General features: G+C 45.4%; 1 protein-coding gene across 1 annotated transcript; it reads right to left on the minus strand.

Moving 5' to 3' along the window:
* Positions 1-672: 672 nt before the first annotated feature.
* pthlha (parathyroid hormone-like hormone a) lies at positions 673-9,206 on the minus strand. Its single transcript, XM_028044482.1, has 4 exons — positions 9,032-9,206; positions 8,544-8,654; positions 2,155-2,661; positions 673-1,217 (listed from the first exon to the last, which is right to left on the minus strand). The coding sequence occupies exons 2-3, from the start codon at positions 8,648-8,650 to the stop codon at positions 2,178-2,180; spliced, it is 591 nt and encodes a 196-aa protein (XP_027900283.1). The 5' UTR covers positions 8,651-8,654; positions 9,032-9,206; the 3' UTR covers positions 673-1,217; positions 2,155-2,177.
* Between the last annotated feature and the right edge of the window lie 11,650 nt (positions 9,207-20,856).

Here is a 20,856-nt window from a genome sequence, read left to right on the forward strand (position 1 = left end):
CTCTGTTCAGACAGCACATAAGAAAAGCAGCAGAACCTCCCTTTAAACTAGTCCGAAAGTATTTATAGGTTTAACATATTTTAGTCAAATGCTCACCGTCATGTAATTTTATAAGATTTAGCTTAAATTAAATACTGTTGTATATTTATAGAAGATCCTTGTATATATATATTTATAATCTTGTTATTAGAAACTGACATTTATAGATTAATTAATATCATGGTAAGAATTTAACTTTTATCTCCTGGCTAAAATTACTGCTGCAAAGCTTTGACTGTGTAACCGTACAAACGGCGCCACATAGTGGACAAATAGAGGCACTGCTGCTGTTAACAGATTTCATAAGAAATAAATGAATAGTTAGTTCATACAGATTACTAGGCTTACTAGTATAATTATATTTAGGATTTATTGAAATGCATTTTTTTAAAACTAAGTTCTATTTGAAACAGGAAATTGAACTGTGAGATGTTTTATTTTAAACTGCAGCTTCTAAAATGAAATCTGGTCACCGTTGATTAAAGGTGATGTTTGAAAATGTTGGAGTTTCAGACTTTTACTACTAAAAGAAAAAATAAACAATCTAAATGTTGGAACCTAAAACCTTAGATCTAATGGGACTAATTTTCCAGAACTGAACTTGAGGTTCTGATGGACCAGTCGGACTCGGACTCAGATATGACGACATGTTTAATCAGCTCAGAACAACAGGCTTCACCAACATGAACACGTGAACTTTGGCCTGGCGAAGAAGAGCGTGGAGAAAACCGACGGTCAGTGAAGGCATCACGAGGAGGAAAACAGCAAACAGCTTCAACAAAACAACATGTTTAAACAAATGAAAGAAAATGACAAAAAAAGTCGAGTTTTCTTTACTTCAGTCAACAAAAACAAGTTTATAGATTATAGTCAGATATCTAAAGTGCATTATGGTACAAAAATATAGAAGGTCAGCAGCACCTCGATACGTTTCAAAATAAATACACCAAAATAAATTACTGGAATTAATCAGACATTACTGGAATAAAAAAGGATTCACAAGATTAAAATCTGCGGCTGCACACAGCGCCGATAAGGTTTCATTTAAACATATTCTGCTTCTTAATCTCAGATATTTACACACAATAAATATTTTCTTTCTGCGGTCCAAATGCTCCGTGACAGGAGAACGAGTCGTGAACATTTAGGAGTCCAAGAGGCGAGGCCAAGATTTCTGTCTGCAAGACACAGAGAGACAGAAAACCTTCAGAGGAGAACCTCCAGCACTCAAATTATCACAGATTATCTCAACATCACAGGTCAAACAGCTAATTTATTCCATCCATCACGTTTCTGATGGAAATCCTGAAAATCTAGAGGAATATTTTCAGATAAGATTCAGCCGTTTTTATTAGTCTAATCCAGATTATTAATGAAATAATTTCAGAGGGAAACGATCAGATTGTGGATTTATGAAGAAGTTTTATCAATCAATCAATCAATCAATCAATCCCTGCTGCTGGAATCTCTCCAATATTTCCCGGTGAAGACATTTCTCTCATTTTAATCTGGGCTTCAGAACCAGCCAATAGGATTGGCCCAGTACAGCGGTTCTGATGCTGTAACCACAGCAGAACCAGAACCTTGTGGTCCAAAGCCTCACTGACGGTACCGTCTGGTTGTGGAGGCTAAATTCGGTCTCTGGTCTCCATGGAAACCTGATCAGCTCTGGACTGGACCAGAACCGTTTGTACCAGCGAGGTTCTGCAGGTCAGAACCAGAACCCAGCAGCCTGGCAGCCAGAACCCAAACAGATCCGGTACCAGAACCTCTCAGTTACTGCCCAATATTTCCACAGCCTGCTGTTTGAAAATCTTTTGTGTGAACTTTTATTCTGAAGTCCAGATAGAGTTGGTTGGTTCTTCCAGTTTTATTCTACAGAATATTTCACTGGAATTTTATGTTTTTATCTTTTAATTGTTCAAAAGAAACAATTACTTTGGTGCCCGCAGTAGCAGCACCCCATCGGTTTTCTGCCTCACCGATCCGGACCGGTGATCGGGTTCCTCTAGCACCGGACCAATTCCGGACCGCTTGAGGAGCCGAACCACGGAGCAGAACGTTCTGCTACGCCTCTATGACCTGCCGTTACCCCGGCGACCCAAACCAACTCACCTCCGTCAGAAGCTGACGGCGTCTCACTGCAGCGCCCCCTGCAGGCCCAGCAGCGGCCTCCACTCCAGGTGGAGCCCGCTGCCCGCCTCTTCCCCTGGCCTTCGCCGGACGGCGCGAACCGTCCTCTTCCTCTTCTCCGCTTCCTTCCGGCGGCCGGACTTCCCCTTCCGCTTCCTCTTGCTGGGAACCTTCTCCTTGTAGGACTTGTTGGTCTCCTGCGGCAGGTGGGTGCCCTCCTCCTCCTCCTCCTGGAACATGACGGGGAGGTTCTTGGTTCCTCCAGGCGGCTTGGACTGCAGGGTGCTGCCTGTAGTGCTCGGGTTGACCCCCAGGCCCGGTCCGGGTGGCCCGGCGCCGGCGCCGCTGCTGCCCCCGGCGCCGCGGACCGGGAGGATCTCGGCCGTGTGGACCGCGTCCAGGATGCCCTGCAGGAACATGCGCCGCCGGAAGTCCTGCAGCATCCGGCTTTTGTCGTGCATGAGCTGAGTGTGGGTCACAGAGCGCCTCCTGGTGGCAGAGAGAGAAACAGCTGAGCCTCGGTCCACCAGCAGGGGGCAGCACACACTCAGTAATAATAATAATAAAAGTCTTCATCTACCAGTGAAGACCAGGTTTTTGATGTGTCGTTTGCAAAGTTAATCAAAAACAGAAATAAATCGGGTTCTTTAGCGGCGGTACATCTTTCAGTTACATTTTCACCATTTCTTTTATCCATCCATCCATCCATCCATCTTCTTCCGCTTATCCGAGGTCGGGTCGCGGGGGTAGCAGCTTCAGAAGGGAGGCCCAGACTTCCCTCTCCCCAGCCACTTCTTCCAGCTCCTCCGGGGGAATCCCGAGGCGTTCCCAGGCCAGCCGAGAGACATAGTCCCTCCAGCGTGTCCTGGGTCTTCCCCGGGGCCTCCTCCCGGTGGGACGTGCCCGGAACACCTCACCAGGGAGGCGTCCAGGAGGCATCCTGACCAGATGCCCAAGCCACCTCAACTGGCTCCTCTCGATGTGAAGGAGCAGCGGCTCTACTCTGAGTCCCTCCCGGATGACTGAGCTTCTCACCCTATCTCTAAGGGAGAGCCCAGCCACCCTACGGAGAAAACCCATTTCGGCCGCTTGTATCCGCGATCTCGTTCTTTCGGTCATGACCCAAAGCTCATGACCATAGATGAGGGTGGGAACGTAGATCGACCGGTAAATCGAGAGCTTCGCTTTTTGGCTCAGCTCTCTCTTCACCACGACGGACCGGTACAGCGCCCGCTTGACAGCAGACGCTGCGCCAATCCGCCTGTCGATCTCCCGCTCCCTTCTTCCCCCATTCGTGAACAAGATCCCGAGATACTTAAACTCCTCCACTTGGGGCAGGACACCCCCCCTGACCCGGAGAAGGCACTCTACCCTTTTCCGGCTCAAGACCATGGCCTCGGATTTGGAGGCACTGATCCCCATCCCGGCCGCTTCACACTCGGCTGCGAACCGATCCAGCGAGAGCTGCAGATCACGATCTGATGAAGCCAAAAGGACCACATCGTCTGCGAAAAGCAGAGATGAGATCCTGAGGCCACCAAATCGGATCCCCTCAACACCTTGGCTGCGCCTAGAAATTCTGTCCATGAAAGTGATGAACAGAATCGGTGACAAAGGGCAGCCCTGGCGGAGTCCAACTCTCACCGGAAACGAGCCCGACTTACTGCCGGCAATGCGGACCAGACTCTGACACCGGTCATACAGGGACCTGACAGCCCGTATCAAAGGGCCCGGTACCCCATACTCCCGGAGAACCCCCCACAGGGCTCCCCGAGGGACACGGTCGAACGCCTTCTCCAAGTCCACAAAACACATGTAGACTGGTTGGGCGAACTCCCATGCACCCTCCAGGACCCTGCTGAGGGTGTAGAGCTGGTCCAGTGTTCCACGACCAGGACGAAAACCACACTGCTCTTCCTGAATCCGAGGTTCGACTATCCGACGGACCCTCCTCTCCAGGACCCCTGAATAGACCTTGCCAGGGAGGCTTAAGAGTGTGACCCCTCTATAATTGGAGCACACCCTCCGGTCCCCCTTTTTGAACAGGGGGACCACCACCCCAGTCTGCCAATCCAGGGGAACTGCCCCCGATGTCCATGCGATATTGCAGAGTCGCGTCAACCAACACAACCCTACAACATCCAGAGCCTTAAGGAACTCCGGGCGGATCTCATCCACCCCCGGGGCCTTGCCACCGAGGAGCTTTTTAACCACCTCGGCGACCTCGCCCCCAGAGATTGGAGAGCCCAACCCAGAGTCCCCAGGCTCCGCTTCCTCAGTGGAAGGCATGTTGGTGGGATTGAGGAGGTCTTCGAAGTACTCTGCCCACCGGCCCACAACGTCCCGAGTAGAGGTCAGCAGCACACCATCCCCACTATAAACAGTGTTGGTGCTGCACCGCTTCCCCCCCCTGAGACGCCGGATGGTGGACCAGAATCGCCTCGAAGCCGTGCGGAAGTCTTTCTCCATGGCCTCTCCAAACTCCTCCCACACCCGAGTTTTTGCCTCAGCAACCGCCCGAGCCGCATGCCGCTTCGCCCGCCGGTACCCATCAGCTGCTTCCGGAGTCCCACAGGCCAAAAAGGCTCGATAGGACTCCTTCTTCAGCCTGACGGCGTCCCTCACCGAAGGTGTCCACCAACGGGTTCGAGGGTTGCCGCCGCGACAGGCACCGACAACCTTGCGGCCACAGCTCCGATCGGCCGCCTCGACAATGGAGGCACGGAACACGGTCCACTCAGACTCCATGTCCCCCACCTCCCCCGGGACGTGTTCGAAGTTTTGCCGGAGATGGGAGTTAAAGCTCCGTCTCACAGGGGATTCCGCCAGACGTTCCCAGCAGACCCTCACAACACGTTTGGGCCTGCCAGGTCTGACCGGCTTTCGCCCCCGCCACCGGAGCCAACTCACCACCAGGTAGTGGTCAGTGGACAGCTCCGCACCTCTCTTCACCCGAGTGTCCAAGACATACGGCCGCAGATCCGATGAAACGATGACAAAGTCGATCATCGAACTGCGGCCTAGGGTGTCCTGGTGCCAAGTGCACATATGGACACCCTTATGCTTGAACATGGTGTTCGTTATGGACAATCCATGGCGAGCACAGAAGTCCAGCAACAGAACACCGCTCGAGTTCAGGTCGGGTGGGCCGTTCCTCCCAACCACGCCCCTCCAGGTCTCACTGTCGTTGCCCACGTGAGCGTTGAAGTCCCCCAGCAGAACAAGGGAGTCCCCAGGAGGAGCACTCTCCAGTACCCCCTCTAAGGACTCCAAAAAGGGTGGGTAATCTGAACTGTCGTTCGGCCCGTAAGCACAAACAACAGTCAGAACCCGTCCCCCCACCCGTAGGCGGAGGGATCCTACCCTCTCGTTCACCGGGGTAAACCCCAACGTACAGGCGCCGAGATGGGGAGCAACAAGTATGCCCACTCCTGCCCGACGTCTCTCTCCCTGGGCAACTCCAGAGTGGAAGTATGTCCAGCCCCTCTCAAGGAGACTGGTTCCAGAACCAGAGCCATGCGTCGAGGTGAGACCGACTATTTCTAGCCGGAACCTCTCGACCTCACGCACTAGCTCCGGCTCCTTCCCCACCAGAGAGGTGACATTCCACGTCCCAAGAGCCAGTTTCTGCAACCGAGGATCGGACCGCCAGGGTCCCCTCCCTTGGCCGCCACCCATCACACAGTGCACCTGACCCCTTTGGCCCCTCCCACGGGTGGTGGGCCCATGGGAGGGGGGGCCATGTTTCCTCTTCGGGCTGAGCCCGGCCGGGCTCCATGGGTAAAAGCCCGGCCACCAGACGCTCGCCATCGTGCCCCCCCTCCAGGCCTGGCTCCAGAGTGGGGCCCCGGTGACCCGCGTCCGGGCGAGGGAACACCAAGTCCAAGGTTTTCCTTCATCATTGGGGCCATTTCTTTTATTCATTTATAAATGTCACTATTTATAAATAGTTAGGACGCTAATTACTGCCATTAATTTTATAATATTAGAAAGCTAAATATTTAACTCCAGTTAAATGTTTAGCAGTGATTCTTGAGAAGTGGGACAAAACAGGTCCTATGGCTAAAGCACAAAATGTGAATAAAATATACACAAAACAAGATTTTTTCATATATCTGACTAAACTAACCTGGGCCATGAGAGACAACGATGTATGTTTTCCTGGTGTTTGCTGAATATTTTTTATTTTAAACATTGTAGTAGGTGGATGGTGTCTGTAAAATCCCTTGTTCTGGGACAAGGGATTTTAAAGATACATTACAATACATACATTATAATAGTTTAAAACAATTAAAGGAATATTAAGATAATATATTATGACAATTAAGTATAAGTATTCAAATAAATAATTAGAAGAGTATCAATAAATTGAATTAAAAATAATTTTTATATATATTTTCAAACTCCATTGAAATTTGTCCCAAGTTTTTGTCGACACCATCACACATAAAAAGAATGTTAAAAAAATCAGGCATTATTGGGGGCATCAGAACTTCTGAGGACCCCATGACCGCTTCCTTTGCTAACAGGGCCAGGCAGCTTATGTTATTCTTTAGTTTTTTCTTGTTTTATTCCTAAATTGTTCGTCACAACTATGATGTGTCAACACCAGAATTGACAATTTACTACATTTTCATGAGGTTTTGTGAACTAAATGCTTACTTTCTGTAAACTGTAAAGATTTCATGGACCTGATGAGCTACAATATGGCCTCCTTCAGAATAACATCATATAAATTGGGTTGTTTGGCATTTTGTCAACTCCAGAGTTTTTAACTGACATTGTGACTCTTTCAGTGATAATATTGACAAATATCACTTAAATGTGCAGTTAATTCATTTTAATGTTTTACATAAATGGCATTACTTCACATGTATCTTTTTACTCACTAGTTTGTCAAAACCTTCAGTTCTGTGTCAATTCCGTCAGATGGACTTTATGTTGTTTTTTGTTTTAAATAATATTTATTTTGTTTCTTGAGAAGCATTTGTCTGTAAAGCTGAGTAAAATATCACTAATAGGGTCATTAAACATAATTTTATATTTATTTTTGTCAGATGGTTTTGATAAAGTTCTGGGTCAGGTCCATTAAAAATGTAATTTTTAAAAAACGCTGCACCTTATCATCTTTACGTGTCCAAAACATTATTTGTCATATCTGAATACATAAGCTTGAGGAATAATTAGAAACGTTTTTGAAAAAATTAAACCCATTTTGTTCCACTTCTCGAGAATCACTGTTAGCTAGCTTGCTAACCAAATGTTAGCATGCTGAATATCAACTCCACGTGCCAGTTAAATATTTGATTGAATCTGACATTTTTAAACAAATGAAAAACAAAAAAAAAAATTCTATTTTAATACAAAAAAAATTAGTTTAGAAACTAATTACTGTCATTGTTGTAATAATGGTAAGCTAGCAGGTTTTGCTAACTTTTAGCTCCAATGTAAATAATTAGCATGTTTATTGTTGGTCTGAATATTTAGTTTTAAACTGTGACATTAATCACTGAGTTCATAAAATGTTGGCCCACCAGAACCATTTTTCCAGAAGTCAAACCTCATTAGAACCGTTTTAATCTGCTTCCCGATCCAACAGAACCTCCTCCAGAACCAGCAGACATGTTATAAAAGTGACCACAGGAGGGCGCCGTCTGCTCAGAATCAGCCGTCCTCTCTGGGACCACCTGAGGTTCTGAAAGTTTCGGAACCAGCGGGATGGATGCAACCGAACCGCTGAGGAAGAGCAGCTCCTCTTTATCAGGTTCGGGAACTTCCTGCTGAATTCTGATGACTCCGCAGGTTCGGTTCTGATCCAAATGTTGAGCAGCAAGAACCTCCCGGGGGAGCGGTTCCAGTTCCGATCCACCTTTTATCCCTCTGAGACCAAACTGATCAGAACTTTGCTCCGGTTCCGGTTCTGTGTGAGGGGAAACCGATCCCTGCACTTTCTGATCTAATGGAGCGGTTCTGATCCAAATCCCTCCATAACAACATAAGAACTGTCGGGTTCGGTTTAACCCAACAAATCAGAACCGGAAAGGTTTGGACCATCTAATCCGAACTGCTGCAACTGAAACAGATGTTATCTGTCAGAACCAGAACCGAACTCTGGTTTCTGTTGAAATAAAATATCCAGAACCTCAGCGGTTCTGTTTGTTCCCGTCCTGATCCCGTGAAGTGGACCTGACCCGACTGGACCCGGATCACATCCAGAACCGACCCAGAGATAATGTGGAAAAGTTCTGCCGGACCGGACCGGTTTGCTTTAGTTCCGAGCCGAACCGGCTCCTGCAGGCGGTCCAGTAGACCCGCAGGGACCGGCCTAACATTTGCACTCTGGTACCGAACAGGAGGAGAACTGGACTTACATTCTGCCGCTCAGGGTGTCGACGGGCCGGCCCGCGAACGGAACCGGGGAGCAGAGCAGGAAGACCGCGAAGAACCACCGCTGCAGGAGGCTGCTGGAGAACAACATGGTTCTGGAAGGGAAGAACAGAACACAGGCCGGTCAGAACCCAACCGAACCGGACAGAACCGAGCCAGAACTCTAACGATCCTTTAACCCAGTCAGAAATAAACAGAACTGATTCAGATATGTGTAAGAACCGAGTCAGAACTCTTTAAACTGGACTCAGCAGAACCAGAGTCAGACATCTGCAGAACTCAACAGAACTTTGCAGAAACTAATCAGAACCAGGTCAGAACTCTACACGGAGCAGAACAACCAGAGCACAGCAGCAAAACAGTCAGAACCCGGTCCAAACTCTGCTGGGGAGCAGAAACCTAGAACTGGTTCTGGTTCCGACAGAACTCCATCAGAACCCGGTCAGAACTCCATCAGAGCGGTTCCACTCACAGGTCCGTCCCCAGGGTCACCGGGTCGTCAGCAGGAGGTCCAGTGAGGCTCAGCGCACCGCAGAGCTTCAGAACCGCTAGGCTGCTGCTGCAGATCCATCTGAGAGCTGCGGCGCTGCTGCAGCAGGAGAGGAAGAGGAGGAGGAGGAGCAGGAGGAAGGAGGCGCTGCAGCTGAGAGGAGCTGAGATCAGGGGTCAGCGGGGGTCAACCTCAGGATCCAGAACCAGGAAGGTTCTGCTGGAGGTTTAAACCGACCAGATGTTCTGGTTGGCCGACCGTGACCTCTCGGATTGACCTTCGTTGCCATGGTTTCTCCATGTGTCTGTGGAGCCATGCTGCTCTGCAGGGCCAGTCTGAACCTTTCTGGGGCCCTGAGTTCCCAAGCTACGCTATGAGTAGCGTAGCTGCTAGCGTTAGCATCAATTATAATTAGCTCACATCATTCCAGAGATTTTAACCTGACAGGAGAAACAAACTAAAAAATTACTTTTGAAATTGTAATATTTGAACTATTTGAATTTAAAATCAGACGATAAAAAACAAAGTAAATAAATTTGATCTTTTAAATTTCCCCACAGCAGGAAGAAATTCTCCATTTCTGCAACTTCTATAAAAATAATACACAAAACATCTTCCCGTGTGTGTATATCTGTCTCTAAAGATACATACTTCTATCTCTCATCATGCTGGCTTTGTGCTCCCCCTGGTGGCCTGGAGGCCCTAACCTGCCCCTTACCTCACACATGCCTTGGGCCGGCTCTGTCTTTTATTATCACTAAAAACAAAACTCTAACTAAAGTGGAGATTGTCTAATAATGTGACAAAACACAATTCAACATCGTCTTGTGTTTTACCAACTTTAAATTGTAATACTCTGTTTAAAAGCTTAACAGATATATCTGTACACCAGGCATGTCGGCCAAAATCATCAACTCAGATTTTTAAAAAAATCTAAAATCAACAAAAATATAACAATAAACTGAACATAAACTATTTGAATTAAATAAGAATTTTTTCCATTAAAATTTCTAATAGTTTTCCCGTTAAATGAAAGGCGTCCATTTTGATTATCATTTTTGGCTGAACTGGAGAAACTAAATAAATATTGAATCTTTTCTCAGCAATAAAAACAGAATCTGGTCGTTTATTTAAAACCTCTTCCTGTTTTAGTCCAGCAGTTAAAGCAGGTTTGCTTCATTACGATGAACTTTATAAACCACGCAGTAGACGGGCGCTGGTTACCATGGCAACAGGAAGAAACCAGCCGATCACATTGTGTTGCATCAAACATTTCTGTAAGTAATTTTTTATTTCTCTAAATACATTAAAAAACACCTTTGATCCAGGCAGATGAACCTCCTGAGGTTTGAAGCAATCTGATTGGCTGTTAGCTCAGCGCTACGCTGCCCCCTAGGGGTGTGGCAGGTTGAAAACATTCACTAGGGGATGAAAACTGATCTGAAAACAACCTGTGTGTACGATGTTGTTATTTGGAGACGCGGCTGCGTGTGGCGGTCTGAGGTTTGGGATAAAATGGCCGAAGCGCCGTGGCGTTCCTCAGGGCGCCGCTGCAGGTCAGAGTGGAACTGTGGATCGCTGAGTCAGATCACAAACTTCCTGAGATGTTTCTCCATCAGCTGAACAGAACCAGCAGAGGTTCTGGAAGTCCAGCTGAGTCAGACCCGATTATTGGACCGGACCGGATCGCTCTCTGAAACCCGAGTCCCCGGTGCAGCTCCAGGACCCGGTTCGGAGCGGACTCCTCCTGCCTGTGGATCAAACGGACCACCAACCCAGCGCTGCTCTTACATAAGCTCCACACTGCTGCTGTTGTTCTGCCCGGCCTGGAGAACCGGCCAGAACCACTCCCAACATTAAACCCAGTCCACTCGGAACCAACTCTCTCCAGCTGCTTCATTAGAAGCAGGAAAACCCGATGACATCAGAACCGCCTTTAGGAATATTAAAAGCTAGTGATGCAGATGTGACGGACCGGGTCTGGAGTCCAAGTTCTACCAAACGACCCGGTTCTTCTGAACCGTTAGAACATCAGAGATGGAGTCCAGAGAAGTTCTGAGCCGGATGGGAAGAACCGGATCTCCACGGTGCAGCACGGCGGTGGCACCATCATGACCCAGAGAAACCTGAACAGAGCGGTTCTGTTTGAAGAGCGCACAGCGGCACCGAACTGGGCCGGACGGAACCACAACACCAGAACATCCAAAACACTTTATTGATCCCAACAGGAAATCAAAGGATCTCCAGTAGCAGTCAGTCTTGCATCTGAAAGGCCTCTGACTGAAGAATGCTGCTGTATGACGGCCCCATGCTAACATGCTAACAGCTCAACATCCTCAGCAGCATGACCTGGATGACATCATCAGTTGCTAGCCAGCTCTGCTAATCCGCCTCTTTTGCTCTTGCCACTCGTTAAAACTTACTCCTCCTCTCTCTGCTGTTTGGGGTCAAAGTTCAGCTAATATTCAAGCTTTTCAGATGCTAATCAGCTGGTTGGGAAACCAATGCTGTTGCCATGGTTACGCATCATAGCAACCGTTCGAATGTAAAAAGTCAGAATGCATCCAGAACCAGAGAATAAATGTTCAAACAGCAATAATGGTGAAACAAAGTCCAGAACAGAACCAGCAACAAATGTTTCTGCACTGGAAGTTCGGTTTGCAGAAACGTTGGCAGCGTTGCGTAACAGAGGACCCGTCTCCATGGCAACCTGTCCGCCTGTCCACGTGGACGATGAGTGACGTTAAGTCAGGTGGACAAACAAAAGCAGAAAGGTCAGTTATGTAAGTCTGCTGCTCTGCCAGTTCTGGTTCTGGAGGGAACAAACCCGAGTCATAACGTGTTGAAACTCCAACGGGTTCCGGTGGAGAAACGTCCCGGCGCCGACGGCTAAACTCTGAGCTCCGACGAAAGGTTTACCTGGAAACGGCGACGTTTCACCACCATGTTTCCTCCTTCGCTCAGCTCAGGTCCCACCGGAGGGAACCCGGTTTACCACCGGACCTCCCTGGGGTCAGCAGGTGTTCTGACTACAGAACCTTTCGGACTGAGCTTCTGGATCTGCAGCCGGGTTGGGATGGAGTCTGGCCTGCAGCAGAACCCCTCGGTTTGTTTTGGGCTGGGTTTAATGACCGCTGATGGAGGTTCTGAATTTTTGAGGTTCTGCTCGGCCTCCCAGGGTTTCAGACTGGTCCGAATGTTTATCAGAACCTCCCTGCAGCCGCTGGTCCAGTTCGCTCAAACTGTTTTTAATTTAAAATATGTCCAAAATTCTGGCGGTTCTGATGCCTCTTTCATGACCCAGAACCAGCAGGAGCAAGAAAATCACACAAGGAACACAGCAGAGCACCAGTCTGGATCAGAACCTGCTCCGGGTTTGGATCCACCATGAATGGAGCTGGTTGTGGTTCTGTTTGTACCTGAACAGCAGCAGAACCATTTAGATCCGATCCAGCAGAGCTGATCCACATTCTCACTAATTTGCTGCAGCTGATAAACGTTCACTTTCCATCAGAGGTCAACTAGAGTTCACACCTCACCAGACTTTGACTAGGCAGACGGAGTCGGATTAAATCAGAATAAATCCAGCTGGTGTGAATGAACCCTTACAGTTACATCCGTCTGAACCTGAAGAGGCTCAGTGACTGGAGCTTGGTCTGGTTCTGGTCTGGTTCTACACCGGACCAGATGTGGAACAGGTGATCAATCTGGCAATCGGTTCTGTTAATAATCAATACAACAGGTGGTGATGCAGCAGAAACTAAAAAAAATTAAACTGAAATAATTTCTTCTTTTATTGTCAAAACAATAATAATTTTATTTTAAACATTAGCTGGAGTTTAAAATGTCTTTAAAATAAAAAGGCAACAAAAAGTTACATAATTACATAATAACAATACATTTTAATACTCAAAAATGAAAAACATTAGTAACTACTTAATTTACGCTAAATGTTTTTGTTCATGTATACTTTAGAGGGAACAGCGCCACCTACTGTTGCAGGTGATTTTTTTTTATTTCACAGATGTAAAAAATAAATAAATAAATTCTTCCACATTTTTGACCAGAAAAATTAAAAATCAAAGGTATTTTAAAATGAACACAAACTGAGTTTTATTATTTTTAACTTTTGGTTTCTGATCAGAACCCAAAGCCCAGAACAGAACCGTGTTTTCTAAAAGCCTGGCCCGTCAGGCTCATGTTCTGCAGACACGTCGGGGGTTTTATGGACAGAAACATGAGAGCGGGTTAAATCAGTTTTGTTTTATTTCATCATAAACGTGTCGGTAAAACCTCCACCTCTGCTCTGGAGACCGGCGACATTAGAGCTCATTAAACCGTAAAACATTATTTGTCCCTGCGAACATTAGCTGCTCCGAAACATCACGTCACTCTGGAAACAAGGGCCCAGCTCTACCAGATCAGAACCGGCCATCAGAGTGAGTAAACCCAATCCTACCGGATTAGAACCGGAGGATGGCTGATTCTGGAGGGGAACCGGACCGTGTGAAGTTTTCCCTGGATGACCAATCGGAGGAAACCCCGGCAGTAAATCAGGGGCTCTCAGGGCGGGAAAACGATGGGAAAACGAGACGCAGCATGATGGATGATGATGGTGGAGGGGACAGACAAGAAAACGTCTCCGGGGTGGCCGCCATTAACCTCTGGCTCACCTCCCGCTCTGCGGCCCGGTTCTGGAAGAATTTACGGACGAACAGTGGTTGTGTTGTTGAAAAACATCCATCTTCCTGGTTTTATCCTGGTTATATGAAACAGTTTGGTCCCAACATGGACACCCGTAGTTTCAACCGAACGTTAAACCAGGCTTTAACTTTAACCCAGTAAAACCCAGAGTCTGTGTTTTACTGGGAACACTGGCTCTGTTACTGGAATATTACATTTAAAATTCCAATGCAGGATGTAGTTTGGTGTATTAGCCTGCTAAACCAGCTCCTTCCTGCTGTAGTTTATCAGCAAGCAGGCCAGTCTCCTGTTTATCTGTGCTACCCGTAAAACCGTCCTACCTTGCGGTGATGACCTCATCGATGCTACGTCACAATCTGCTGACTCAGCAGATTTCTTATAAATACATCCTACCTGTGGAAGTTTTGTTTCATGTGTTTTATTTCATCGAAGATTACGGTAAGTTTTATTTAATTTATTTAATACCTGGCTTTCATTAAGCTGCTGTATTACTTCATGCTTTTACTTTACATGACAGGCAGCTTATAAATTTATCTATAAATGTCTTTAGTTTGTCGTCTGCAATGTTGTTACTGTAAACAAGTTATTATTTGGCGGTTAATCAGGCCAAAATACGTTGTTTTGTGGGCTTTTTTGTCTCTATACTTTAAAATATTTTAGTTTAATAACACTCTTTGTCACTAAACCTTGCTAGATGTTGGTAGAGATACTATGTGAGATTGAAACTGTGTAATAGCCGTGTAATATTAATCATATGCTGTCATTTTAGGAACACGATGACCTGTTCATTTCGGTGATATATTGTGGCTGCGCTGCATTTAATAAAATCTGTCATACAACGGATTAATGCGCAAAAAAGAGTTGCGTTGATCTGTATTTATTTGTCTTTAATAAAGTCCAATAAAAACGTGTTTCTCTGTCTGATACCGTTTTATTCTTACTAACGCCTCTGTATTTAAAATATTTTTTAACAGGTAGGATATTGTAATAAAAGGATTAGTGCAAACACCTACAGCTTTTCATTTTAAACGGGTAGGATATTCAGATGAAGGAAGTGACCTTCTTGTGGTTTCGTCATGATATAAATTGTTCCAATGCTAAGCTAACCATAACCAAGCTTCTACTTCAGTCACTCAAATATTGTTATCCAATATATTTAACATTAATAACCCGCTATAGTTCGTAAACATGACGGTAGCAGTTTTAGATGGGTAGCACCAACAGATAGACTTAGCCATCTATCCGAGTTACGGTAGGAAAATCTGACGAGGTAGCACCGATAGTCAGAACACCGCCTCCAGGCGCCTGCAGTCTGCTCGTCTCGGGCGTTCTGCGGGACTCTCAGATGTCACCAGATGGATCTCCGTAGTGCGCTGCTGTGTCACGTTCCTACGCTCAATTAGGTCTGATTCTGGTGAGCGCTGCTCTGCCAGCAAACTGCATTAGAGCTTGGAGGGGACGCAAAGTGGTTTTGACTCTCTAAACAGTCTTTATGGGTTTAGGCGTGTGATTATTTTGACATTTAAACACATGAGGTGTTTAGATGATTCTGTAAAATAGTTCTTAGGGTAATAACAGCATCAAGCAGCATTCCTGTCTCGTATCTCAGACCACAGAACCATGTATTGTTCGTTTCTCTGAAATGTTATAATTTAGCACTTCAGGTTGATGCTGAAGGTTTTTAAACATAAGCTTTGTGTATAAAGTTTTTAGAGTGACTTTGATGTGTAAAGAGTTAAATACTGGCTCTGGTTTTCATGAACTTCAGGAGTTCAGGAGGTGAAAACTGAAGTAGTGAAGTAAATATCAGGAACCAGTTTGATGCTCTACTGGTCAAACTGGAAGTGCAGATAATATTATTTCCACCAGGCATCATCAATATGTCAACATTTATAACTAGAGTAAAGTTAACTTTAAGGTGATGTTACCTTAAACCACACTAACCAGTTCACAGTCACACCAGCAGAAGCTACGCTACATGTGGCTAACTTACACAGCTAAAAGCTTAACATGAGCAGCATTATTGTTTACTTTATTGTTTATTTGATATGAGCAAATAGAAATAAATATCATCTCAAAAACAATCAGATGCCTGCATCAGTGTTTATAATCGTGGCTAACATCCGTCCTTATAGCAAACTTTAGCAATTCATTTAAATGGAAATGAAGATTAACAATAAATACAATAAAATGATCCGAAAGAGATATGGCTCTGGCATATGGCTGACACACAGAGCAAAATACTGCAAACCTGACTAGCTAAAGAGCTAGCATGACATACATGTGGCTAACAAAGAGTTAGCAGGCTACATTTTCATTGTAAAGCGTCTGAGAAATCTTTCAGGGTTGAAAAGTGCTAACGAAGTCTGATGTGATGTCATTACGTGTGGCTAACAGCAAACAGGCTAACATGAGCAGCAAATGGCTAACATAAAGAGCTAATGGGCTCATATGAGCACAATATTGCAATATTGCAAAGTTAAACAGCTAATGAGCTAAATGAGCTACATGTGGCTAACCTAACCAGTTAAAGAGCTAATATGAGGAACATATAGCGAACATAAACAGCTATAGGCTAACATTAGCAGCCTAATGTTAGCCTATAGCTAACTAAATACTGGAGTTTTTCCTGTATTTTGCATTTTAAGGAGTTTAAAATGCAAACAGAAATCCCAGAATGCATCTGGACTCCTGGTTCAGCTTGGATGGATCTGGAGCTCTGAAGGTTTTAGGAGTTTCTAAACGGACAGAAAGTGCTGAGCTGATTTTAAACCGGGTCAGAACCTGCAGAACTTTTTCTAGTGTTTCCAGATTCAGTTCAATCAACATCAACCAAAGCAGTTTCTTTCACTTAATGCAACAGTTTAGTCTTTTCTGCCAGACGTGTCGATATGTCTAATAAAATATCTGAATATCTAAAATAAAATCAGAATAACAGAAAACGGATTCAGCAAAGCCACACACTCGAGATTATACACCAGTTTACAGAAATCTGATTTGTAAAAAAAATAATTTACTTAAAAATGGCCTGAAACCAATAAAACATTTTTTAAAAAGAAATATTTTTTAATGAATGTTGGACATAAAAACAACTAAAACCTGCAGGAAGAAATTAAAGATGAAGATTTAATTTTCTAACTTTGGACAGAGATGCTAATAAAACAGCAGAAACTAAATATAATTATTTAGTTAGCCAATTAAACACAAGAATAAATGTTTGACTTTTTAAATGTCTAAATGTTGGATCAGAACAGAACCCAACGGGTTCGGCTTCTGACCCGTTTACTGATTCAGAATCAATCAGAACAATAAATAATGACAGAAATAAAGTTTTTAGTGAACTGAAAACGAGTTCTGCAATTCTGCTCCAGCAACCAACCCAACCAGAACCACAGTTAAGACCAGACCGGGTCCAAAGTACCCATCAGCTCTGCATGAAACGGTTCTGATCCACTCTCACTTCAGAAGCTTTGAATGTTCTGTGGTTCTGGTTCCAGCTCTGTCCTCTACAGGTGAGTTAGAGGTCCTTACCTGGAGGTTCTGTTGGGATTAAGAGTCGTCCTTTGGACCAGAACCCGTCTGTTGTCCCGGGTCTCTGGTTCTGTGAGGGTTGGTACGGTCCCGGACCAGGGAGCTTTATAAACCGGGCCAACACCTCCTGATGACATCACACAGAGGTCATCAGCATCATGGCTGCTTCGCAGCAGGAGCCGCCATGCTGGATGGAGTTAGTCACTATCTGCTGGCTGCCACCCACACGGCGCCCCCTCCAGGAGGAGCCGCGCCGCAGCGCTGGTTCTGGTTCTGGTTCCTGCGGTCGGCTTCCTGTCACTTTCTTGCAGGTCTGAGCGTCACTGAGCTGCAGCCGTGGAGCCGCCGTGCTGCCAGCGGCCTCACGCTGGTATTCCTGCGCCGCTTAACCTTTATTTGGGCTGATTAACGGCGCTGCTGGTTTTGTTGGTTTGAGTCGACTCTGTTAAATAACGGCCTCCTGCTGTCAGGCTGGGAGTAGAAAAGAGTAAATGTGGTTTTTTCCGTCACGCCTTCCCTCCTTACGTAGCCGCGCTGCTCCTCTATGTTTAGCTGGGAGTCGTGGTTTGAGGTTGGGACCATCAGGTCAAAGGATCCCAGCCGCTGCCTGGCTGCTTTTAGACACTCGGAGGTTCTGGACGGGTTCACAGCTGGAAACCAGCAGATTTCATCTATAAAAAACACTAGATAATCTCAGAATCCCAGCTGTCGTCACATCAGATCTGCTGCTTCATATTTGCCTCCAAACAGGAAGTTTATGATACTTATATGAAAACTAAATAATTTAAACACAAATCACTGCAGACCTGGAAACAGAACCCTTAGAACCAGGTGATGTAGAACTGAGGGTAAATCCTGATCTGGAGCAGAAGCTGCTCATCTGTTTTTATTTCAGGAAGGTCGCTGGAATCCAAACCTTAATCTGTCTTTACAAATGTGCGTAAAACTTTGTCCATATTACACTAATGTTGAAAAATTTCACAATGGCGGTGTTTCCATAAAATAACAAATGTAATAAAAATCATAAGTTTGTTCACACAATCATTCTCTAAAACGCTGTGCCATCATCCTCCTGCCACTTCCTGTCGTCTTCTTCGTGGTTTCTGTCAGTAGAAATTAATTTCTATACAACCAAAAAAATCCCAGCAGCAAGAGTTTTATCAAAAATCAAGAGGTTTTCTTAAATTGCCATGTTTCCATTAAGCAAATGTAGTTTAGAAATGTGCTGTATGACATGTCCCGTGTCCCATGTCCCGTGGAGACATTGGACACGTTGGACAACCAGAGGCGGCTTTTCAGAGAGGATGACCCAAAATACAATCTGGACTTTGGAGAGTTCTGCAGGAAAATGAAAATCAGGAATGATCCTGGTTTCAAACTGACTGAAAGGAAAACAGTCTAAGAAAAAAAACTGATTGGATGTTTTTGAGTCGACCTTTCAAAATAAAAGCTGCAGAAGGTAAATGAGAAACTGGGATCAGGAAACAGAGATAAAAAAACTGAATAAAATCACAAAAAGGAGAAAATAAAACATGGAAACCAGAAAAGCTGAACAGCAGTAGAGTCTGAATAAACTGGGTTCTGAGGACGGATCGGGTCGAGGCTGAAACTTTCCGGTTCAGATCAAGTTCAGCAGCTGGAGGTGACAAACGTTCCCTGATCCAGGAAATCACACCGGCGACCTTTCAGTGACAAAAACAGTTTTCACTCCTGATTCTGCCAAATGTCAAAGCGGCGGCTCATCGGCGCTGCGGGCTGGGCTCATCCAAACCCACTCTGACCGGCCGGTTTCCCATCAGGCACTGCACCGCCGGCCGGAGGCGTCGCTCAGCCCTGCGGGAAGGAAGGAAACCATTTTAGGATAAAATGATTATTTAATTTCAAAAACTCCAAACCAGAAATATTGAGGACAAGTTTTGAAAAGACAAATGATCAAAAATAATATTCTGGTTGAATGAAAGTTGATTTAAAGACGTGGAGCCAATGTTTGAAAGGTAAAAACTATTTTTATATTAGTTTGTATTATGAAAAGTAAAATATAATTCATTCATCTTGCACAAATTAAAGAAACACAAGCAGAAAACTGTAGAAGAAACTTAAATCACACATCACAAAAAAAATACAACATATGATAGCTAACATATAATAGCTATCTAAACATGTTAAAGTCTAACTGTGGACACTAGCTTAGCACAACAGAAGCTAGTATTTACACTTCATTATTTCGCCAATGCAGGTTCAGCCAATCAGCAACAAGGAAAATAAATGCAGCTCCTGGATTGGCTGCTTTGCTGACACCAGCTAGCATTGCTCTGAGCTTTTTCAGTTTTCCAAGCTGCTTTTACTTCGTAATATTTTAAATTTGCTTTACAAATAAAATTAAAAAAAATCTGGAGTTACGATCCACAAAAAACCCAACAGTCTGTGAATACTGACCCGTTAATAGGGGAGGGTTCCCTGCACTCACCGAACCAAATGTCACATTTCTATTTAATTTAAGAACGGGTCAAAGTGACTAACTTTAAAGCAAAACAGTAATGAACTTTAAGGTTTGCGGTATTAAACAAAGTAATAAAATAATTAGGATATCTACTTCAGTGGTAGTGTTTAAAGCTTTATTTGGTGCCACATGGCCGTCACATATAAAACGTGTCAGCAGCTAATATTCTGAGACATGCTAATGCGCTCAAGAGGCGCCAAACGCAGCCGGATCCAGGTATCAGTTTCAGCAGGACATGAACATGTAACTGCTGAGTGATGCAGACGGAAACTGAGGATGGAGTGAAGAAGAGCCGTTCCCGTCTGAAGTCATGAAAGCGCCGCAGTAAAACGTTTCCGTCCCGTTTATTGTGAGGAGCAGATATTACCAGGCTCCTCTAATGAAACAGAGACGCAGGCGCCGGGATTATTCCAGGTTTTAACAAGGTGTTTGAAGATAAATGAGAAACCGCAGAGTTTCATTGGCGTTTCCACATCACAGCGACCCTCGAGGTGGGACAGAAAGGAAAACATGGCAGCCGTCTGACGAAGGCTGGAAAACAGGTAAAGTCATGAGGTCTGTAGCGTCAGAAGAAGTTCTGACTGTTTTCTGCTCAGGTAGCAGCTGTTCATGCTAGCAACAGGCATGCTACCTCTTAATAAAGATAATTAGCTGCAGTGAATCATCCACATCCAGGCTGTCAGCAGCCAGAAACAGCCCAGTTTCAGCTCTCAAACAGAGGTGTAGTTTTGACTGGAACCGGGTCAGAGCCATCCGCCCTCCAAACAGATCCAATGTTTTCAGCAGGGGAGCTCCAGAACAGCTGAGGGTCAGGATGAAGGATTAGAGCTGCGGAGGCATCAGCAGCTTCATGATGGTGAAATGTCGCCACGATGCGAGGAACTTCTGCAGGCTGCAGAAAACAGACGGTGGATACTTTAATCGGCTCTTGGACCCTGGATGAGAATTCCTCCAGAAAACTTCCCCTCATTAGACTGCGGCCATCGCCGATGGCCCGGCAGGATGGGAGTTCCCGGGACGCAGTCCAGAATTCCCAGGCTGTAAATCTGATGAGTCTAATCCCAGTGAAACA

Source organism: Xiphophorus couchianus, chromosome 17, assembly GCF_001444195.1.
Source record: "Xiphophorus couchianus chromosome 17, X_couchianus-1.0, whole genome shotgun sequence".
Lineage (NCBI taxonomy): Eukaryota > Metazoa > Chordata > Actinopteri > Cyprinodontiformes > Poeciliidae > Xiphophorus > Xiphophorus couchianus.